General features: G+C 36.1%; 2 protein-coding genes across 7 annotated transcripts in view; one reads left to right on the forward strand and one right to left on the reverse strand.

Moving 5' to 3' along the window:
* DOCK1 (dedicator of cytokinesis 1) overlaps positions 1-25238 on the forward strand; it is a 458761-nt gene that overhangs the window by 148213 nt on the left and 285310 nt on the right. The gene's annotated exons all lie outside the window — the stretch shown is intronic.
* Positions 10853-25238, reverse strand: part of INSYN2A (inhibitory synaptic factor 2A) — a 61917-nt gene continuing 47531 nt past the window's right edge. For all 5 annotated transcript variants that reach the window (XM_088132123.1, XM_088132124.1, XM_088132127.1 and 2 more), the window contains one exon: positions 10853-14064. In XM_088132123.1, the coding sequence (XP_087988249.1) occupies positions 13881-14064 (184 nt within the window). In that variant the 3' untranslated portion in view covers positions 10853-13880. The remainder of the gene's footprint in view (positions 14065-25238) is intronic.

Consider the following 25238-nt stretch of genomic DNA (forward strand, 5'->3'; position numbering starts at 1 on the left):
CCATTGTTTATGGTTCAGTATAGTGATTTCTAACTTGCCTGAACTAAAGCAACTTGTACAGGTAGTCCTCACTTAACGACTGTTCACTTAACAGTTCAAAATTATGACGGCCTTGGAAAAAGTACTTTACAACCTGTACTCATACTTATGACTGTCGCAAACATTGCACCACCATGCGATCATAATTCAGACACTTGGCAACCGGCCCACACTTATGACTGGTTGCAGCATCCTGTGGTCACGTGATCATGATTTGCAACCTTTTTTTCTGGTTTCTGGCAAAAAACTTCACTGGGGAAGCTGGATTCGGTTAACAACTTCATGATTCACTTACCAACCACAGTGATTCACTTTACGACTGTTGTAGAAATGGTTGTAAAACAGGATCCTGTCATGTGGTGACTTGCTTAATGACCACCCTGCTTAACGACCAATTTTCTGGTCCCTATTGTGGTCTTTAAGTGAGGACTACCTGTATAGCTATGCCATTTCCATGAACTTCTGCTGTCAAAAAGTGCCTGGGTATGGGGTTAAGTGGCTGAAGAGTCAAGATATATTACTGAGCCTGGCAAGAAGGCTAATACCATACTTGTTTAGTTTTTTGGAATATCAAGGATTCAGTTAACAACCATTGATATTATTTCAAAAATAGTATAGTGAACACTTCAAGCTCTTAAACTGAGCATGGTAGACAATAAAATTCCTGGGAAGAGAATTTGGGATTTGAACTGTTTGTGGCACAGAATTTCTGTTAAATTCATTTCAACAAATCATCCAAAAAATGACCAATAAGGTAATCCATGGATGCCATTGCATTCCTCTAAAATAGACTGTAACTTTTCTAGACCATATTGATGCAGTTGTAAACCAAATGGGATTGAAAGTAGGTTACTAGCACATTACCATCTTTGGTGTAAATGCCCAATTAGTCCTTTTTCTCAAAGGTTTTTGAAGAAATTGGGAAAATCAGTGTGAACTATTTTTAGTAATCTTGTACATTGATCAGCAGCTAATTAGTTATTTTTAATTATTTTATATTTTTAATATTGTGCTGTGTAATTTGTTTTCTTTTATGAGTTATTGCTTTATGAAATCAAGATACATTTAAGATTTGATTTGATAGATTTTGCATAGGCTTGTCTTCTGTTGTCTGAAATCTAATAAATTATATTTGAAATGTTAGCTTTCAGTAGACATTTATCACCAACTACACTTATTAAATATGTGCATTTGGAAAATGAGCAATAACTGAGAAAGCAGAATTTCTGAACAGACCATAAGTATTTCATGAATGCTGACAGCACCAAGAATTTTAGAGGAGCACTTACCTTTTGTGATTCAATGCATTTCTGAATGGAATTCATTCTGGCAAAATCAGTGACGATTCACTTTTATGCAAGCAATTATGTAATAATAGTAAGATTTTCATTGCAGATAAACAGTAGCATGTATTTTATGACCTTCCATGGATCCATATCAAATTAATTATTATGCTTTTTATTCTTCCTGAAACTGATAATAGAGAGTATAGATTTGACACTAAATCAATAGGTGGCAATACTTGGCTGATCTTGTCTGGGCTTGGAAAATAAGCGGACTGGACCTGGTTAGTAGTTGATGGGACATCCAGGGAACACAAGGGCTGTAGGGAAGCTGAAAAACTGTCCAAGAAGAAGGCAACAACAATAATTGTTGCCAATAAAACTATTGCATATAGGTGTGTTCATGAAGTCATCGGGACTTGAGCTTGATATGGAGGAAACTTAGTACTACAAGATAGTAAGAAATTGTTACAAAAAGTAACTCTTAATTTTTAATAAAAATTATTAATGCTGAGAATGGACCTTTTTAAAAAAAAAAAATTGCTATCCACACCCATTTGATTCACCTTAGATAAAAGTAGTCTTGTGAAAATTGAAATAAGAAAGGAACAGCATTCTCATCTGATAGCTTTATCTAAATCTTTCAAAGATCTCAGTTCCCAATTCTACAAGGCTCCCTCCCAGGAAAATATGCATCTTGTTAGAGCCTTAGTAACATGAGCTATTTGATGTGGCAGGAGTATACTTATGAATAGTCCTTACATAAATGAGAATTAGAAAGTGGAAACTGTAAGCCTGTGTTTGTTTATAATGCTGTTTTTCAAAGAGAATAAGACTGAAAGGAGAATTCTTTTTCAGAATAATAAATGTTGTAAAATTTCTGATTCTGTATTTTTAAGACCATCAAATTGTATTATAATCATTCACAAAGACAGGAGTTTGCTTTTCCCAGTGACTGCCCTCACAATTTATGGCTAGCTCCATTCTTTCACAATGGGTAACAAAATGAAACCTTTGGAAATTGACTAGAAATGTATGCTAGGAAAACCTAGGTTGAAGCATAGAACATATGCCTAGTACTTCGACTAGGCAGTACTTCTAAAAATTAAAGGAAATCAACTAAGAAAATATGGTTGAAAGGTGAAGCTGATTATTCCCTGTAGTTCAAGTGAAATTAACAAAAAACCTTGTGATAGCCTTAATCTGACAGATTTCAGGCATAAATACATAAATTCAGGTAGTTGGGGTAAAGAAGCTTGAATGTGAATATTATAGCTGTGAGATTCATTAGGCTGAACATTCTACTTAGTTTAAATCAATTACTTCATGAAATTCTAGTTTCTTCCAATCAGGTCATACTCCTAGGCTAATTATGAGTGGTGATAGGGCAAGAAGATAACACCAACAGACAAAACAAGGACATAGGAGCAAATCTTCAGTCACTATGCTAGAAACACAAAAAGGTGAAAAACAAGAGGGTGTGTTTTTACTGTTACTTCAGAACGGGAATTCAAACATTTTTCTCAAAACAGAATGTAGATTTCAGTAGTATAAATTTCTCCCCAGATACAGAAATTGAAATTATCATAGATAGCAGTGGTGCTGCATAAAGCATTTACTGATCCAAGAAGACATACATAATTCAGAGGATTGGTTAAGAAATCTTAAATTATTAATTGTTGTACTTTATTGCTGTTCAAATAGGGCTGTTCATAAAGGAAAAATTGAAATAGTGTGACTGAAGATTTAGTGTTGAATATTTTTCTCAAAACTAAATCAGAAATCTCTTAATCACATACTTTTATTCATATACTTATCATTGCAAAGTCATAAACAAGTTAATAAACTTGACATTGAAAAGTTCTAAGTATAACCCCCAAAGCTGCAGCCTTGAGGCCTTTGGGGACCACGCATAATACAGATTTGCCCCAACTTTGTCCCATCCATCACTGCTACTGCTGAACCCTTCTTGTTACTGCACTGATACAGTAATACTTCCAACTTTCAGCATTGCTACCACAGTAGACTGGCAGAATGTAAAACATCTCTGTAGAATATGTAATTTTGTTAGCAATACATAAATACATCCTTATGCTTGACTTTGGAAAATTCAGCTTTTGCAAGCATTTACCTTGAGACCCCCATCCCCAAGCTTAATAACATGTTGAAATCAACAAAGACATCTTTACACCAATTTCAAATTGGTAGTTTTAATCTATGCCATACTCCCAGATTGCTAGTGCTGAGTTGCTTGTTCTGCACCACTTGTTTTGGCAACTTCAGGCTTCACATCCAAATTCATAAATGTTGACCGTACTGTAGCATTTTTCAGGACACAACACACAACTAGCTTATTGTACCCTTAAGAAATGGAATAGGGTGTTGGTAGATAAGTTGTAGAGGGATGTGGGTTTTTTTCCCCACTTACTTGCTGTCATTTCAGTAGAGATATTTGCATATTTGAGCATATCTGATTCAAAAAGTCACTCCGCAGTGATCTTTAAGTTGTTATATTCTGAACATGAAAAAATCCTGCAAGTGCAGATATTCTTTGGAGTATCATTGATGGTCTGTGTCAAACTGTCCTTTGGATCCTGAGCTTGCATACATACATACGTACATGTATGCATACACCGACTTTATATTTACCTTCTGATAAAAGCAGAACATTTCAAAGAAAGCCCTTTTGTCACACATTGTATTTGTACTGTATTTCTTCCATGGAACCATATTTTGCCTGTCCTGAAGGATATTTTTAGGAAAGGCATCTTTCCTATGAGAATTATATTTTTTTATGTGAAATAGTACACTTGAGAAATTGAGTGAACCAATTTGATTCACTAAAAGTAGAAGCGATTTGACTTATACAGTGTTAACCATTGGACATAATAGCCGTTTACATTTTCCTGAATTGCAATGTATGCAGTCTAGACAACCAAGTGTACTCAAAATTGCCTGCCAAAGATTTGGTTTCATCTGTTCAAATGTAGTTTATGTTAAAATTAAGGTTATAGAAACCAAGTCTCTCTCTCCATCCACTGCTTATAATGACTTTCAGCAATATTTGGAAGCTCACATTTCCCTTCAAGTTTGGTTAAACTTTCTGTGGAAGTTAAGCATTATTTTTAGATTGTTGTTTTGATCACACATCTCCTCCAATATGTTTAGGGTTGTGAATATGGTTCTGCCCTTTTAACCTTACAAAAATCCTTCAAGTCCTTGTTGTGAGGAAGGACAAAGTAATTCAGGAATCTTCATGGTTGAGGATTTGAACTGAAAAGTTAGTTTAATACTCTTTCTATTGTGCCATACTGGATCTGTTAACAATTAAATTATATTTCCTGGCCTCAGTTTATTTTTTAATTCAGACTTTATAATTCATTAAAATTTATCTTGCTGCTTCATGCTAGGGAGAAGTACAGATTATATAAATCTACACTATAGATTTCTGTTGTGAAGTGTATATTAATTTAATTAATTTATAAAGTTTATAAAATTAACAGTCTCAAGATTGAACATAATTTGCAATTCTGAATGTGTTCTCTAATTTACAGACAATTATTTGCATTAAAGATTAGGTTGGCTCTAATTGTTTGCTTTATATTTTTTCTCATTGAAGTAACATTTTCTGGGTGGCATCTTTAACTGCAGAGTATGAATATATAATATATTGTCTGTCTGATGGCAGTCACTCTCTTCAGGTTACATGACTGCTATTGAACACAATCAACATTATTCTGACATGTAACTTCTAATATGCTGATTAGCTTTGCAGCTTTTATTTAGATGCTGCACATGGTGGTTATGCATGTATTAAATTAGTTTGAAGGATGCATATTGGTGTTCTAGTGAAATTAACACTACTGTATCCAGTTTATCAATATGCAAGTAAAATAACTCAATAATTTTTCATTATTGAATTTCAAGAAATAAATCATAGGATTCAAATTAGAAAGCTCACTTAGCTAAACACTCTATATTAGAAATTAAATTTTAAAAAACTTAATGGATAATTTTTCTAAACTTTCAATAGAAGAGAATATATGAAACTCATGGTTGAATTGTGGAGTCCTTGGTGCTCTCTGACCTTGGTTGTTTGCAGACATTTCATTACCCGACTAGGTGTCATCAGTGCTGGTGTGTGGGGTTTGTTCCCTGTTTATCTATAGTAGCTTGTCCTGCCAGTGTTGGTGGGGTTGTGGTTTTCTCCTTAGTAGTTCCTTGATCAGGGTATTGTTTTCTGCTTCACTGTGTGTCTGGTGTGAATCCCTGCTTATCTGGGTGTTGGTTGCTGGGGAATGTTTCCTTCTTAACTTTTTTTATCATCTCTTTTGAATGGTGTGTAAATATGGTTTATCTTTATGTGTCTAATTTTTCTAATCTTTATTTAGAATCTTTACCAACTAGTTTGTTCAGTTGTTTTTTCAGCAAACAGATTTTGTTTTATAGAATAGAATAAGGAAACTAATTATCTAGTAAATTATTTTCTTTTCTGTAGATCGGTTAATAATTTTTAACCAAATAGTTAAAATTGATTTAAATAAATTAAAATTCTGAGACTGCTTTGGATTCACCCTACCTTTAGGCTAGGTGCAGCCCATAATAAAAGTGGTACGTAGGTATCAAGTCTAGGGATTCTCATCACTAAGTCTCCTGTAGGAAAATGTCTTTTAAAGATCTTTTAAAGGATAATGTTACATAACATCAATGTGGTCTCCTGTTGAATGCCACGGAGTCATTCAAAAGAATTGCTATCAGATTTCCTTTATAGTGTCTCTGTCTCTTCTTAGGTTTAGGTTGAAGTGCCCAAAGCTGAAATGTCCTCCTAATATTCGGCTCAAGGACAGAGTCTTTGGCGGATAAAGTTGACCTTTGATGACTGAGATTTGATGGAATTTAACATACTAGTATTGAGAATGTCTGTCGTTTTCACAGCTCTTTTTCCCAGTGAAATTGTTTGGCTTATTTTTCTCACAAGTTTTTGTGGAATAGGAAGGCTGCATCATAAACCAATGCTAATTGTGCCTCCCCCCCCCCCGCAAAGGATTATCTCCTGCATCTGCTGATTGAATTCCCGTATTCTGAGCTGATTTTAGCAAGTGACATTAACCATGGATTGGGTCCTGATGAAGAATTCCTTCTCTCCCACTTGAACAATATGTCCTTTTTGTGTTACAGATTCCCAAAGCAATCTATTCTATTGTTGAACTGCTCTGTTAATTTTTTTTTTTCCTGATGTCTGACCAAAATCTACTTCCTTATAAATCCATTATGTCTTGTTCTATCATCTGGAACAACTCTGAGCAACTTCTGTGAGGTAGCCCTCCAGATACTTGAAAACAAATACTGCATTATATCTCCCCATACTTCCAGGCTAAACATACCCAACACCTCCAACCATTCCTCATACATTTTTCTTCTTCTAAGTCCTTTGTAAACTTGGTGGTTTTCTTCTGAATAAGCTTCAGTTTGTCATTTTTCTTCCTAAAATGCACTGCCCAGGACTGGATGCAATATTCTAGGTGCAGCCTGTTCAATACACAGTAGAGAATGATTCAGTTCTTCAGCATAGAAATGGGATATAATCTTTTTCTATGGATAACTGAATTTTCTACAGATAACTGCTTCGCCAAGGATATTATTGCCTATGTTGAATCCCTCCCTCCCTCCCTCCCTTCCGTCCGTCATCGGCCTTTCTTTGAACAAATGAGTTAGGCCTGCCTTGGTAGGACAAAAGGGAGGCCTGATCAGTACTTTCCTTGTGCCTGTCTTAACAGCTGATATATATCATTTCACACATTTGTCATTATCATGAACTACCAGTAACAGATAGTTCACAACATAGCAAGCCATTAAGCTCTTTTTGTAAGTGGTCTTTCTAGACTTAAAAAATACTTCATACTCTTATCTTATTGAATTCTAATCTCAGCTACACATAATCAGAACTGGTGCTGATAGATCTTTGAGTCACTGGTACAGTACTTCAAAATAGAAAATCCCTTTTGGTATCTCTTTAATAGAATATGTACTCCTATAGTAGCAATCTGGATAAAAATGCCCAACCCTTATCTAGTAGTTCCTGCAATTGCTTTGTCTATATAACCTCCACTGGAGAGGCAGCACTCTTCTCAGGAAGCAAATACTCTGAATGGGAAAATCTATAAGTGTTTTATTGTAAGGGAGTTTGTGGGAGCCTTCATGCTGCCCAATTTTAAATGTTCAGGTCTAGCATTGGGTCTCTTTTTCCCTGGATCTTGTATATCTGTTTCTTCATCTGACACTGCTCATTCATTCATTCAATTGTAAATCAAATTTATACGCCACCCATCTCATAAATGACTCTAGGTGGCTCACAAATAAAAAGCTTAGCTTCTGTGCAAGAGTCACAACACAGCAAAAGTAGAGTAGGCCCTGGAATTTGCTTCAACCCCATTGATTTCTGCAAAGAAAAAGGGGCTTGTTTTTGTTCCAAGAATCAGCAAAAAGAAAAGAGAATCCAGAGGCAGAAGGTACAAGTAGGCTACTAGAAGGCAACCAGTTGCTTTCTCAACTCAGAGTTCGTTATTGTTTTTTCCTATGATTGTTGATCCTTGCTTCTTCCTTCACAAGCTCTTTCTTGGCTGTCATTTCTGGTTATCTTGGTCCATAGAAAGGTAATGTGGCCTGATAATTTTAGTTGAACTGTGTGTATCATAGCCTCATGTTGAAAAGATCTTCCTCTTTATCTTTTCAAGTGATATGGTAAATCTTTTATCTGCAGCTTCCTGTATTTTGAATCCTGACTCTTGTAGAACATCGTCCTCTCAACTCCAATATATTTTAACATTTATTATTGATCAGTTATATAAATTACCATGTTTTTTAAAATTACGTATTATGGAGAATTTCTGAGATTCTTGATAGTTGTTTTTTAATTAGACTTCAGCAGTATAATCTTTGAGTATATATTATTATTACTATTACTGTTGTTTGTAGTAGGCATTAATCCAGTGACAGAGAAAGCTGTATTACTTCAGATCGTGAATTACATTAGTCTGAGTTTACATAGGCATCTGTCATTTGGAAGGTATACTCCATCATCTTTTCAACCCTTTGGTTTAAAAACATTTATTTCACTATGGATCATTGTTATGTCATACGGATTAGCTAAGGCTGCATACTGAATTGCATGGAGGAAGCAAGTTTTGCACTGACACTTCGGATCAGATCAATTATATTAAACTAGTTATCCCCAGTATAGCATCTTCCAGTGTTTCTAACTATCAACACTTGTGTGCATGGTCAGTGGACTGTGACAATGAGAACTGTGGTCCAATCACCAAAAGCGAGCATGTTGTTTGAAAAGATTGATAAACCACGTAGTACTGTTTAATGTTTTGTACTATTAATATTTGGTAAATCAGAGCCACTGTGGTATACAGGTTAAGCTGTTGGAACAGGGCTGGAGAAACCAAGGTTCAGGTCTACTGTTCACCATGGAAGCTCAGTGTGTCCTTTGAGCCAGTCACTCTCTTTCAGATCAACCTACCTTGCTGGAAAAATTGAAGGGAATGGTATGTAGACCACTGTGGGCTCCCTCATCCTCATCATAAGGAAAAAAAGAAAGGTGGGGGAGGGGCTCTGTAAGCCACCAGTTCCTGGTGGAAAGTCAAATAAATAATAATAAATGTATTAATAAATTTAAATAAATAGCTTTATATTGCACTACACTAATAATATAATAATCTACATTTTTAATGCATGTGGTGTTACATTTCTGCCTGCCATAATTGCAATCAGGTCATCTTTCATAATTGTTTTTACTTTCAGTTTTCCTTTTAGTGGAGATATTCACTTATAAATAAACTATGGTGTTTGTTTTTTTTTAATTCAAATAAATGGGGGGAGGATACTTTGAGTATCCTATATTTAAATTGTTTATACTCATTTTATTGAGAAGGAAATAATGCTGAGAGATATGTTGGAAATCCAGTTTCATTGTAGTAAAATATGGGGTCTGTTAATGGCAATGATAATTATCAACTTTACATATAGTATCAACTCATTGCTGTTACACAATGGTGCTGAACTAGTGCTATGTAAAATCTAATTTCATTTTAAAACATTCATGAAAAATTCATCTCTTGGGTTTTAAAACTTGATACAGCAATTAAATGTTGAAGAAAAAGTAGAGACACACAGCCAGTATTTTGTTGTACAAAAGTGTTTTCAGAGGCAAAAATAATCAAAATAATATAAGCAAAGCAAACAATTCATATACTCAGCATTTTTAACATTAATATTTTCCATTTTATCTTGACTACATAAAGTATATTACAGTGGTCTGTTTTTTTAAGAAAAAAAGTGATATTTACATGTATTGTTTCCCATTAATTTCAAAACAAATATCTATGTCACTGCTGCTATATGGGAATTATGCAAACTTAGAAAATACTGTCCTTGTAGTATGAAAATAGCAAGTAATATAAAATTACTGCAGCATTTATTATTTAGAAATGGAATTAAAGCATGATATGGAAGTGTATTTAAGTAAACGAGTGGTTGAAACCACATGATATTGCTAATGAATTCAGCAGCAAATTAAGGAATACACCAAATTGGAATAATGATACACATTTTGGATGTCCTACCTGGTTTTTTAAAACAAGAAATCTCAATAATTATAAAAGTATTTTCATTTCACATGTCAATTAAATATTATACTTCACTACAGATTTTAACCTTCTCTCCATAGAATTCTAAATTGTGCCTGAGTGATCCTAAATGTAATACAATATGATACGTTTTACACACTTGCAAAGAAATTTTATTACAAGTTACATAGTATGGTACGATAACACAATATGTAGCCTTGAGCAAGAATATGTATTTCATCTTTTGAAAGAGGAAATGTAAAAATTAAAATTTGCAAGCGTTTTAGGAAAACACTCTGTTCATGTATGGAATATTGAATCAATTTATTTCTCAGCTTCAAGATGGTTTCTGAATGTTTCTTTCTTTTCCTGGTTTGATTCCTGTATAATGGAATGTGTGTTACTTGGCAACAAGCAAATATATTTTAGGAAATTTTGTGGGCTGATGGAAATCAAAGAGAATATGGACTATTTTTGAAATCTACAGATTATATGCTAAGATTCTCAGAGAGCTGCATATTTATAATATGTATACAATGTGTATGTTTGATTTGGCCCAGATTTTAAAAAAAGAAAAAGAAAATAAGCAGGATTATTTGTATAGCCGCTCATCTCACAAGAGAGTGACTCTGGGCAGCAATATAGTCTGTAAACCAGCAGACATGCACCCTATAGTTTGCACAGGTTTCTTGTGCATTTCTCCACAACTAATTACAGTGGAACCTCAGTTTACGAACTTAATTCGTTCCGTGACTCTGGTCGCAACCCAAATTGGTCACAACCCGAAGCAAATTTCCCCATAAGGTTCAATGTAATTACCGTTAATCCATTCTGGCGTGGAGGACAGGGAGGCGGCTATTGCTTGGAAGGAGAGTCCCCCTCCCTACAACCACGTGTCAGGGGCGGAAAATGGCCGCGGACCACGTGTCAGGGGCGGAAAAATGGCCATGGACCGTGTCATGGGAGGGAAAATGGCCGTGTATCCTGTTCGTACCCCGAGGCGGAGTTCGCAAACCGAAGCAAAGTTTTGTGGCCGGAGCTGGTCGTAACCCGAAAAGTTCGTTAACAGAAGCGCTCGTAACGCAAGGTTCCACTGTATTTCCAAGCTAACAAGCCATGAATGAAGTTGTAGCTGGGTTGTGTGATTAGAAGAGTTACTAAGGTTTATTAGATGAAAATCAGGAAAAACATGTATACATGTGCAGCTTTTAACATGAACCTTAGTAACTTGTGAGACAGGGACCATTTACCATTGCATGAGACGGCACATGTTTGTAGCTGGCCTCTTGCTTCTTGTCTGTGTCCTTGTGATGGACTTTTAAGTTACTTTTTGGACTTGGGAGAATTTAATAACCTAAGTTACTCTAAGTTTATAGAATAGAATTTACTGTCAGCAAATGTAAACAATAATTACTACCAGCTTACTTGGTAAGGAATAATGGCCATGTTCCTTACTCAGACCATGAATAAATGGTCATAAAAACTAGTTTGCTTATTAGGACTCTGCAATGATCCAAATTCAAAGGGGAAAATGTGATTTGAAAAGCATGAGGTGTTATATAGCATTTGCCAGGAATTCTTAAACCTAGTATGTATTTTCCTGGAATCACATGTCAGTTGCAGAGGGCAGCTGTGTCAATCCAGGAAAAAGATGCAACTGTCTTAAAGTGTTCCTGACATGTAGAAAATGCAAGCTCACACATCCTCCATCACATTTTGAACCCTACTGCATATGCATGTGATCTGTAGGATCACAATCAACACCTCAGTTTAATCTATGTATGTAATTATTTTTTGAAGATGTGCTTGGGTTTAGTAAGAATAACACATTTAATTATCTGAGATATTTGGGATGTGATTCTAAAGTATTTATAGTGGGATCATTTGTAAATAAGTTTTGAACTTTAATTAAAAGGATTATAAAATGTAATATATTTAATTCCATTCTTTTCCAATATAAATATTCACACTTTTCCAATAGCATCAGAATGCCTTTCTCAGCCTTCCTCTTTGGGAAAAAGAAATTAAAAAATAAAAATAAAACTCAGAAATACTTCCTTAAAATAGTAATTTGTAGCCCTCTTAGAATATTCCTAGAAAAAGTATTATAGAATAATAGGGGAGTTCTGAAGTTGATCATGACTCATGTATCAATTATATTTTCATGAACACATTATCTCAAGTATTTTTCCAGAAAACAACCAAATTATACTTTTTTAATATTGGTCTATATAAAATGTATAACATGTATGTAAGTTTAATATTGAAGTAAGTGAATGTATTGTTTTTTACTTGCAAGCCGCCTAGAATCATTTATACAGTGAGATAGGTGGCGTATAAATTTGATTAATAAAAATAAATAAAATAAATGTAACACATCTGCATTTATATATTTTTTCACTGGATATTTCTACGAATAAAACAGTATTTCTCACTTTCTTCTGCTTTACAGTCACGAAAAAAGAACCTGTATAATTTTTTGAGATAAACTATGTACCTAGTTCTTTCCAGATACCTTACTGAAATTGGAAGTATAAAAAGGCAAAACTTCTTCAAAGAAAGCTTATATAATAATTTTTCCAGAGATATTATTTAAATACAGGAAGTAATTCAGGGCCAAGCTATAAAGAACTTCCACTGATATTACTGGGACAGTTAACTATGTGCTTGATCCCCTGCCATTGAAAGTGATGGGAATTAAAAGTGTCTAAACATAACTAGTAGAGTTTTTGTTCAATATGTGTAATTACTCTTAAACTGTTAATTGCACAACATTTTCATTCAATGTTCTCATTTGCTAATACTATTTTAATAGAAGGATTAGGATGGTTCAGTATCTTCCTTTTATGTGCAAAACTGCCAGGCTCTTGTGAACTCCTATAAAGCACAACACAATACATTATAAAATTTCTGGCACAGTGTGTCAAGAGAGTATAGTGTTTTCTCGAGACTAAATTACAAAAGTGTATTAAATTGTGGCAGCTGCCAATGATCTGTTATTTACTGTTACTCATCTTTTCCCTTCCCTCTTTCCCCCATTCCAAATATGGTGCCAGAACATACAGTTTTAGCTGTTGGGTACCAACAGATTAAAAATAATATCTAAGAGAGCTTAGCGTCCTTAGCTTTGACCCTGTCAACTGTCAGTAATTAAAGGCATGCCCTGACTTTAGGTGGCTTTTGACTGCTCACCATTTAAAGTGAGCAGTAGGTCGTGTGATGAAAATGACAGTAAATTAAAGGTGCCAGCATTTCACTGAGGTGCAATCACTTGGCATAATGCTACAGCACATAAAGGCAAGTATACACATAATCACATCTTAAAGATTATTCATGGTCTCAGACCATTTGAACATATTGTGCTTTCCTCAGGATATCTATGTGCTGAAAATGGTACTACCCACCCCAGCATATGTGGAAAATTAAATATACAGTGAAGGCCTTCAAGGGGGAAAAGTCCTGCTCTTTCTTTTACAAGAAAGAAACCAAAGAAAGAATCAAAACAAAAACTGGACTGATATCCACTCTGGTGTGAATAAAGTTGCAATATAACATTAAAATGTTATTTTTAACAATCAAAGGAATTGTGGGCAAATAATTATATTTTTGCCTTTTGCTAACATGAATTTCTATCCTGGTGTTAAAAATTCTTTAACATCCCACACTGGTAAAATTCAAATAAAAAGTTGGCAAGGTATGCAATTTGAATGCCTTACTCCTGAAAGTTCATTCATAGGTACAAAGGCCTTTTTTGGTACATATGGTGAGAAAGAATGCTTTCTTAATATTGTCAGAGTAACACTTCCTGACAGTCACTTGTTCAAATTACTAGGATCCTCTTTTAAAAACTCCACAAGTTCATGTGGATGTAGTTTTTTTTGTTTTTAATGAAGGCGACCTTAAATTCCATATATTACGGACTTAGTTAAAGAAACCAGAGTTTCCATCTTCCATGCTTTTTTGATTCAGTTTTGGATTTTTGCTTGGGAGTTGAGGAGTAACTCTCCTGAGAATAAGGCAAAGGTGCAACCTGAGTTTCCTCAATAGGATGAAGTTTTCTCAGAACTGGCTGAAGTTTGTCTTCTTGCTGCTTAAAATCTAATTCCACACTAAACAGTGGAAGGAAAAAAAGAGAACCATAATCAGTTGCCAAGATAGAGGTTTTAGTTATAACAACATTGAAAATGAATTTGATATGGAAAAAAAACCAGATTCTGCATTCCTCCAACACAACATATTGACAAGAATTACAGTATTGCAAAATAGTTCAAGTAACATCTGAAATGTAACACAATATTTAAATATATTGATTGTAGCATGGGACTGTGTTACCCCCCTGAAATGACAGAAAGCTTTCTTAAACTAAGCCAGTCCCTTGACCCACATAGTTGTCTACATTGAATGGCAGCAGTTATTCTAGATTTAGCCTCTGAATTTCCAGACCCAGCTAGGTCTACTCTGCCACTAAGCTAAATTGTAGTAACTCTTAGAACACTCTTGCACTTAAGCTGCTGGCACTGGGATACGATGCTAGATTTTGGTTGATGACTTGACAATTCCTTTCATACAAATGGGATAAAAGTCTTGGCGGGTGGAAAGTTAAAAATTATCCCTGGGCTGTAGGGGTTATGTTTTTCCTTGTGAGATTATCTTTAATAGAAATTTATGTTTATTCCTTATATTAGTTCATCATTACAAACTGATTATTCAACACCAAAATAATAAAAGATATCAGGATAAGGGTACAAAATTCCCACTAGAATGGGAAATAATAAAGACATACAATATTGTCTCCTAAACCTAGAGCCTCTGTGTATATCTGGAATATGTTATATAAATTAGTTTTATTCTGATAAAGCTGCAATCACTCCTCCCATTACACTGCAGTTATCCCTTGGCTGTTATTCAATTATTTTTTATCCAGTGTTTAAGAAGTAAACTTGATAGTACCAAAGAAAAAAACAAAGTAATTCCAGTAACCAAGGGCTATTGGTTCACAATCAGTGTGTGAATAAGCTCTTTCTTAATGTTTTGTAAGCTATTTTCTAAACATGAATGGTATCAGGATTGTAAAATTTTGATTGCAGTGCTTATCCATTCATTCAAATAATAGAATCTGATTTCTGTAAATTTTTAAGCACTTCATAAACTTGTTGAAATGACCTTTTTTATTTCTGTTCTCTCTGTGAGACAACATCCTTGCTGTATGTAGAGTAAACCCAAACCTGAGCTCAGTGAATGATAAAGTTACAGCTAGTCATATAGCTGTAGAACATCGTGTTACTAAACATAACTTGAAAACACAGACTGCAAGGAAAAAAAAATCAAATCTATTACTCATCTGAAGATTAAAATTGCTATGTAAAAGTATAGTTAAACTCATAAAATATTTATCCTAAATTGTAAGCTATATCTGAAGTAGAAAAGTACTCTGATGGCTGCCCTGCAATTAAGGGGGGGGGGAGAGATTCAGAAGAAATTATAGCTCAGAGATCAGAATAACATTCATAAAATATATTTCAGATTTAATTTATAAAAACAGACATGATTTCAAGCTGTGGCAGAAAGGTAATTAGTAATGGTAATGCACAGTGATCTAGAAAAAGATCATTTTAAAACAATAAATTGCTTTGAAAATATATTTCTCATCTTAAAGTGAAATGTGCTGGTTATGAAAGAAGTCTCCTCACCTGAGCGTAGCTCTAGGAAGGCAAGAATAAGGGTAGAAGGCAAGGGAACAATCAATCTGGATAAGGTTGAAAACTGAGGGAAATTTTTTATTATGGTTTAACTTTTTCTCACTCTACAAATAAACTTACTAATATTCATAGAAGTAAAGCTTTTTCCCCCCTTCCCTTTCCTGCACCTACTGGTTAACCCCCCCCCTTATTTTTTTTAAAAAGACCTGAATTAACTTGGAGGTCTGCTGGAGACAACAGGCTAAAGTTGGACTTGGTTTCTAAGATAAGAAGCTGAAGGAAAATGTGTTTTTTCTCTTGGCTTTCAGTAGCCACCAGTACTACATTCCACAGATTTTTGGAACATCTCCCCATTTCCAGGAAGTAGAGATTTATTCATGAATGTCCTTAAATTAACATTCATAAATACAGACCTACTATATTTTTATAGATTAGGTTAGGATTTTTTGTCCCCTTGTGCATCACTTTATCTTCAAAAAACAACTTTCAAAGCTGTTGATGAACATGGGTAGATTTTTCCACCCTCAACTCCTATCCCTAAGATAAGATCATTTATAAACAAGGAACAGCTCCAACAGAGATTCCGAGGGAATACATTTGTTCTTTCTCTTCATTGCCATAAGAGCTCATTTTTCTTACTCTGCTTTTGTTTAACTAATTAGCGATCCATAAAAAAACAAGTCGTCTTATATGTGACTGCAAAGCTTATTCAAGGGTCTTTGATGAAGAATTATTGGTGGGAAAAGGTGCTACCAGACTCCTGATTTTTTGCCACTACAGACTAACACAGCTGTCCTCCTACAGTGTCTCCTACATTTTAACTTTTCGGTTCACCTCATTTTGACTAAACAAAAATGATAGAGTTTTGTTTTTCCTTCACAGTAGATTACAAGAGGACAGGGCTCTTTTTTTCCTCAGTTCGCATGTCAGAATTGTACATACCCTGCTGGACCACTCTGGGGAACCATCACAAAATGCATTTAGGCTTTTTTCCGAGTTGAAAACTGGCTGCAAACAGGCTGAACTGACCTTACACAGCCCCGCTGTTCACTACAAAATTAATTAAACAGACACTGCTTCAAGATTTACTGTGTTTAGCTTGGAGAGTTTTAAAGTCTGATCCTCTCATTTTACGATCAAACACATGCCCTATTCACACCTAAACTGATGCTGATTTTATTTCATCTAATTAGCTTTCATCTACTTTGGTGCTCTTAATGTTAACTTTTTTTTTTTCATTTGAAATTTTGGATTGAATGATTGCATTTCACAAGTTATAATTTGTTTTCAATTGATCTCAGAATTGAGTATTAGGAGGACCATAATATATAGGATGAAATTAAAATATTGAGCAGTCAGTATGTTTTTTGAAGTCCAAGAAAGAAAAAACAGCCAAATGATAGCTTCACTTGGCTTTTGCTAGCATTTTTCAAGAACTTCAATTTTATAGTGTGCTTTAATCAATTTTTCACTGCAGAAATTAATCACAGTAGATTTCAGATATTTTTTTTTTGAACCTGAAATAACCTTGAATTAGCTTACAGAGTGTTTAGGTTTTCCAAGTAAAATGAAAGCTGTTATGAAAGCTTTCAATGGTTATATAATTAAAATCATTTCATGGTAACTGCTTATGGATCAGTATATAAAATATTAAACAAAAGACTGTTTTTAAGTAAGAAGGTAAACGGCAAGTTTCTTAGGAAATATTTATAGAAGGAATATATTCTCAGTTATTTTGTCAAATTACTTTGGACAAGATGGGATTAATATAACTTCTGCACATGTGCAGTTGTCTCTGAATCATAACTCAGAATAAGGTAGACATGTTTGTATCCTTAAGAGTACCTTAAGCACACAAGTTTACTTGAGTTCACTTGAGTACCTTAATAATACTAATAATCTGTAATATTTTTCTACATTAATTTTATTTAGTGATACATCTACTTTGTAGTTTTATAAAATATTACTGATTCTGAATGGAGGATATACTTGATCTCCTATTTTTCATACTAACAGGATAGATTTGCTCTGCTTGAACAACAAACAAAATAATAATCATGTAATAATCATAAAGGTTGGGGTCTGCTTCCCCCCTCCCTTGTTAAACATTAAAATGAATTGTTATACAGGATTTTTTTTTTTGAATTTGTTTAAGGATACAGACTAAAGTTACAAGGTGAAAGACTTAGTCATACTTTTCTATTTTAAGTGACATCAGTATATTCTCATTTGACAAATAATACAGTCTTTTTTTGCTGGAAATTAAGGGAGTATACATATATGAAGAAATATTACCCATGCCATCTGTAGTTTACTGCATTATTATTTTGCATAAATATTCTCAAGTTTTCAGCCTTTAGAATGCTGAAGTAAAATGGGTAAAATAGTTGACCTGGTAGAGCAGGAACTAAGAATATATTCAGGCAACCATCCACCGCCACCCCTCCTTACAAACATTATCATAAGAGATCAGATGAGTCCCTATAATGTTTTGTTCACAATGATGTGATTAACGCAGGCCAGGTGCAACCAATCGGCTGGTGCGCAAGCAATCTGTTACTATAATATAGCAAGGGAAATAAACTCAGGATTGAAGCCTTGGGGCCTGTCTCTCTCTCTCTCTCTCTCTCCATTCTTAGCCTATGTGGAAGTTGCTACTCATTGTAACTAGGGTGGCTTGTATTTTCAGTCTATGAGAGTACTAAATTTCTAAAGAAAGACTTGTTAGAAAGACCTATGGCCAATACCTGACAAAGAATAAAAATATACCACCAGGCAGGCTAACGGGAGAAAAAATTACTTTGTTAGAGAATGATTAACTGGAGGCAAAAGTGTTGACATCAATGTACAGTGGGGCAAAAAAGTATTTAGTCAGCCACCAATTGTGCAAGTTCTCCCACTTAAAATGATGAGGGAGGCCTGTAATTTTCATCATAGGTATACCTCAACTATGAGAGACAAAATGAGAAAAAAAATCCAGAAAATCACATTGTCTGATTTTTAAAGAATTTATTTGCAAATCATGGTGGAAAATAAGTATTTGGTCACCTACAAACAAGCAAGATGTCTGGCTCTCACAGACCTGTAACTACTTCTTTAAGAGGCTCCTCTGTCCTCCACTCGTTACCTGTAGTAATGGCACCTGTTTGACCTTGTTATCAGTATAAAAGACCCCTGTCCACAACCTCAAACAGTCACACTCCAAACTCCATTATGGCCAAGACCAAAGAGCTGTTGAAGGACACCAGAAACAAAATTGTAGACCTGCACCAGGCTGGGAAGACTGAATCTGCAATAGGCAAGCAGCTTGGTGTGAAGAAATCAACTGTGGGAGCAATAATTAGAAAATGGAAGACATACAAGACCACTGATAATCTCCCTCGATCTGGGGCTCCATGCAAGATCTCACCCCGTGGGGTCAAAATGATCACAAGAACGGTGAGCAAAAATCCCAGAACCACACGGGGGGACCTAGTGAATGACCTGCAGAGAGCTGGGACCAAAGTAACAAAGGCTACCATCAGTAACACACTACGCTGCCAGGGACTCAAATCCTGCAGTGCCAGATGTGTCCCCCTGCTTAAGCCAGTACATGTCTGGGCCCGTCTGAAGTTTGCTAGAGAGCATTTGGATGATCCAGAAGAGGATTGGGAGAATGTCACATGGTCAGATGAAACCAAAGTAGAATGTTTTGGTCTAAACTCAACTCGTTGTGTTTGGAGGAGAGAGAATGCTGAGTTGCATCCAAAGAACACCATACCTACTGTGAAGCATGGGGGTGGAAACATCATGCTTTGGGGCTGTTTTTCTGCAAAGGGACCAGGACGACTGATCCGTGTAAAGGAAAGAATGAATGGGGCCATGTATCGTGAGATTTTGAGTGAATACCTCCTTCCATCAGCAAGGGCATTGAAGATAAAACCTGGCTGGGTCTTTCAGCATGACAATGATCCCAAACACACCGCCCAGGCAACGAAGGAGTGGCTTCGTAAGAAGCATTTCAAGGTCCTGGAGTGGCCTAGCCAGTCTCCAGATCTCAACCCCATGGAAAACTTTGGAGGGAGTTGAAAGTCCGTGTTGCCCAGCGACAGCCCCAAAACATCACTGCTCTAGAGGAGATCTGCATGGAGGAATGGGCCAAAATACTGTACCAGCAACAGTGTGTGAAAACCTTGTGAAGACTTACAGAAGACGTTTGACCTCTGTCATTGCCAACAAAGGATATATAACAAAGTATTGAGATGAACTTTTGATATTGACCAAATACTTATTTTCCACCATGATTTGCAAATAAATTCTTTAAAAATCAGACAATGTGATTTTCTGGATTTTTCGCCCCATTTTGTCTCTCATAGTTGAGGTATACCTATGATGAAAATTACAGGCCTCTCTCATCTTTTTAAGTGGGAGAACTTGCACAATTGGTGGCTGACTAAATACTTTTTTGCCCCACTGTATACTCAGCACAAGCCCAATTTTCTTGGTCTCTTGTGGGTGGATCCTATTCAGAAGTGGAAAACCTGAGGCCCTCAGATGTTGCTGAACCACAAATCTATTATCACTCACTACTGGTCATGTAGCCCAAGGTGGTTGATAGCCATCATTTAGCCATCACTGGTGATTTAATATGAACTGCTGAAAATCACAGATTCTTCACCCCAGGTTTAGTTGTAATTACCTTTATTTTCATATTTTATTATGGTATGTTTTTTAATGCCTAAAAAAAACAACCAAAAAAAAATCCCTAAAGAGTGAGATCCAACAATATATTGCAGCAAATCCAAGATTTTGGTGTGCCTTTCTTACTCACACACACACACACACAGCAGCAGCCACCAAAGCCATAATTGCAAACTAATTTTCAGAAAGGGTTGAAACACAGAGACGGGGAAAAGGATGTGAAGAATACGAACTCCTGTTACATATATTGAAAAAAGTCCATGTTTTTTTAAAAATCTAGATACACAATACTGTACAAGAAATGACAGAAACCAGGAGAAAAGCAGAAAACAAGAGTTCCGGTATACAAAAATAACATTCAGTTTGCCAAAATAATCGGATGTTACCATAAAAACTAATTTAAATGTTTGAAATCTCAATATTCTATGCAATTATTGGCTTTAATTAGACTTCAGCTATTGTTCCATGCAACATTAATATTCCATAATATCATCTTGATTAAAAAAAATAATTACACGTAATGATTTCTGCCTTTCACTTTCTCAGTTATGCTGTACTTGACATAGAGGATACAGTTGGATAGTTATGAGAGCAAAATATTTATTACCCCAAGATGTTTGAGTTTTGTGTGTATGTGTGTGTGCTTCACTTAAAACCAGTTTAAAAGGATTCACTTACATGACAATTATAAGCACATACTACCTCTGCCCTATGTAGGAATTCCTGCATGCAGTCTTTCAAGGATGTTATTGCTAAGGGCCTTCTACTTAACTGACTTGGCTCAAAATAATAATAGGTGTTTGCAAACGGTGGTTCTGGAGGCTCATTCCACGCTTCATGCTACCTTCACCATGTGTTTCATTGAGGCGGGATGGTATATTACTAAATTTCTTCCTGGGTCTCTACTTTTCTTCTGCTGAATGAATAAGCTTTCCTTAATGTGTTTGTGTGCACACATGCATGTATAGAAGAGGGAGGGTGAAAAGAAGGAGAAAAGCAACTGACTTGGGGAGAAACAATGCCTCCCCCAAAATAGCTCATCTCCTCTTTTGATGCCTCTTCCTGAATATTACGATGCCAAAGGAAAGGCACTCTTTCTTTTCAGCAATTGAGCAATTATCTTAAAGCAGGCATGACAGTGAATATATTCCTAGTAAAAATATGGATGAGGTGAGATACAAGGATATAAAAAAATAGTCTGCTCTGGCAGCCATGAATGGAGCTTGCTAATTATTGTCATCTTCTATTAAAACTATCTTCTATTAAAAATAAGCAGTTGGAATAAACTGATTCAGGAACAGCATATATTTTAACATTTTATATGACAAAGCATGAAGAAAGAATATATTTGATGCTGATGTGGATCAAATTTAGATGTACAGTGGTACCTCGGGTCACGAAGTTAATTCGTTCTGCGACTCTGGTCGTGACCCGAATTGGTCGCGACCCGAATCAAATTTTCCCATAAGGTTCAATGTAAATACGGTTAATCCGTTCTGAACCATATGTATTTTTTTTTTAAACCACAAAAATATGACACAAAGTACAATACAGTACACTATGAAGAGAGAGAACGCTAACCTTGCTTGAGGCGTGGAGGACAGGAAGGCGGGTGGGGAGGCGGTTATTGTTTGGAGGGAGAGTCCCCCTCCCTACAGGAAGCCACGACCACGTGTCACGGCAGGGAAAATGGCCGTGGATCCTGTTCATCACCTGATGCGGAGTTTGCGAACGGAAGCAAAATTTTGCGAACAGTGCTGTTCGTGACCCGAATTGGTCGTGAACAGAAGCGTTTGTGACCTGAGGTACCACTGTATTTACATATTTCTAGCCAAAGAAAATGCTATCTACATGAATGAAGCAGCAAAAAATGGCATGAGAGTTAATTCATTTTGAATGCACTTTAATATATATATGTAATTTTTATTTGAATGCACTTTAATATATATATAAAATTATATATTTCCCCACCTTTACTACTTTAAAAGTAACTCAAAGCAGTGAGCATAAATAATTCTCCTTCCTCCTATTTTCCCCACAACAACATCCCTGTGAGGTGGTTTGGGCTGAGAGAGAGCGCCCAAAGTCACCCAGCCGGCTTTCATGCCTAAGGGGGGACTAGAATTCACAGTCTCCTGGTTTCTACACCAGCACCTTAACCACTACACCAAACTGGTTCTCATAGTTTGGATGAATTAGATCTTTCACTAGGATAAAGAATTAGACCAATGTTTGGACTTCCTCAACCAGCTTTTAACTCCCACTGCTTGATATGAGCCCTAGTTGATAATTACTACTACCTGTAATTCAGTAACAGGGAAAAAGGAACTGAGCTAAATTAAGGAAATATTTGAATGGCTTCACAACATAATTAGGGTTATAAGGACATAAGGACATATTTACTTGCCTACCATGAGTTCCCAATATGGCTGGGTCATCTAATTGTGTCTGCCAAACACTCTGCCCTACTTTTAATTTGTAAATATTATTTTAATGTAAAAAAGGGAAGGCGGAATATTGTAGAGAAAAGCACAAGTCTCCAAAATCATCTTTAGTACCAAGAATACTGTTATAGTCCATCAGATCTCCATATTGGACTAATAACATAAATGAATAAGTAATACACCAAGAATTTTTAATATTTTAAAAGCATGATTCTCTGCATAAGTAAACCCCACTTGCTTGAACAGGGGTTATTTCTGAAGCTATTTACAGTCTTATCTATGTCTTCTTGTGAGCAAGCCACTTACTGGGACTTCTGAGCAAGCAGGTAAATAATTAGGGTAAAATGTCGAAGACTTTATTATAAATTAACTTTAAGCTATTATGCATATAAAACAGTAGGAAAGGCAATTAGGAAAATGAGTGGAGAAAATCAGTGAATGAAATATATTGCAACAGGTCCTTAATATACATTTACGCACCAAATGATATTACAAAGAGGGCCTTTTCCAGAGGTAAAGGAATGCATACAAAGGATTTATGCATTGTGCTTCAACAAGTGAGGAACAGTTGCTTCTAAAGTGATGAATAATTATCTCAACCATTCACGTCAAAAGTTTATTTTTAGCATTCACACAAGAACATGTAGCAAAAGAGAAAACTGCTTGTTAGTGTATTCACCCCCTAGCAAATAGATCAGTACATCATTTCTGATGATGGCATCTGCCAAGGAAATGTTATTGAAATGGAAGGGGAAGGAATTGCTATAAGCCAGAAAATAGAGTTTCAGAGGGACATAGTATATAAATAATTGCAGTTGCTACTCCTGAGTAAGGAAAAGTAAGGAATTACTCTTTGTCAGTTATTAAAGTAGCATAGTATTTGACTGATTTCTGGGACACAGTTGTACAAAGTTGGAGAGTTTGGAAGCTACACCTTAGCCTCCTGACTTTCCAAAGACCCTTCAGAAAACATATGACATGTTTGGAAGGAAAGAGTTGATTTTTCCAATCCAGTCTTGTGGGCTTTAAGGGTGAGAATGGGAATAGGAAGTCTGTGGAAGGTGAACTGAACCCATTTTTACTCTTAATTCCCCCAAACAGTTCAAATGCTATTTTGCAGTAGAACAGGGGCTTAAGGGAGACGACAGGAGCAATTTGCTTCCCAAAGCCTATTCACACTTCTGCCCTTAAAATACATAAAAATGGGGAACCTGGTAGCAGATGGGGGTTTTAAAGATAGAAATGGGAAAAAATTAACTCCCAGAGACCTCCTCTTTCTATTTCCATCTTTGTTTAAAACACACCCTAAAATGTAACCATTTAGCATTTTGGGTTGCTGAGGGATACAAATATAGTCTGTGGAGTTAGATTCTTTAAAAAGGCAAGGATAAGAATCCTCACATTCCTGGATTTTGGGACATTCATGCAAATATAACTACAGGTAATCGTCGCTTACTGATTACTTGTTCAGCGATTGTTTGAAGTTGCGACAGCACTGAACGAGTGACACTTAGACTGGTCCTCAAAGTTCCAGCCATAGCAGTGCCCCCCCAGTCATGTGATTGCAATTTGGGTGCTTGGCAACCAGCTCGCACTTATGACAGTTGTAGTGTCCTGCAGTCAGCAAAGTCAATGGAGAGGCTGGCAGGGAAGGTTGCAAGTTGCTCTTATAAGTCCCCCTGGCCTTCCTCTGCTTGCGCCATGTCCTCCGCCCCCAGACTTCCCGCACTTGTGATGTGCTGCACCCTCTCCCAGCCTTCCTGCACTTTCTCTGTACTCTCCACCCACCAGCTTTCCTGCACTCACATCACACCACCCATCCCACAGCCTTACTATGCTCTAGCTGCATTATTCCCCCTGGTCTTCTTGCGCTTGTGCCCTGCCATGCCATCCACCCCTTGGCTTTCCTGCGCTCACACATGGCCTGCACCAGCCCTCCTGGGGCCTCCCCTGGCGTTCCCCAATTTGTGGCCTGTGCCAGCCCTCCCAGGACCTCCCCCATGCTCCTTACCTGGGACTTCTACTGGTTCCTGCTTAATGACCCATGCAGCTTGGGGTTACAACCGCAACCAGGATTGCCAGGATTGTTGTCGTTAAGTGATGTAGTCACATGACATCATACTTCATGACTATATTGCTTAGCGACAGCAATCCCAGTCCCAATTACCATTGTAACCTGAGGACTACCTGTATGACATTTCATATACAGTATTTGAAGTAGGAGTTTCTCATTTCTCTACATAGAGAGAAATTCAGGATTATTACAATCACAGTATTTACATCAGTTTTAAAAAAACCCTTATGCAACACTTACTGCTAAAGCACAATTGTACATTTACAGTGCAGAACATTAGTTGCTTATGTGCAATTGAAAAGTATGGGATAAAATTCACCTGAAGCCAATTTATTCCCTAAGAACTTTTGAAATCAGAGCACCTCATTTCATTAATGGCATAGATT

This window comes from Python bivittatus, unplaced genomic scaffold (genome assembly GCF_059951505.1).
Source record: "Python bivittatus isolate LINGU-HERP-01145 unplaced genomic scaffold, Pbiv_v1 ctg000980_np1212, whole genome shotgun sequence".
Lineage (NCBI taxonomy): Eukaryota > Metazoa > Chordata > Lepidosauria > Squamata > Pythonidae > Python > Python bivittatus.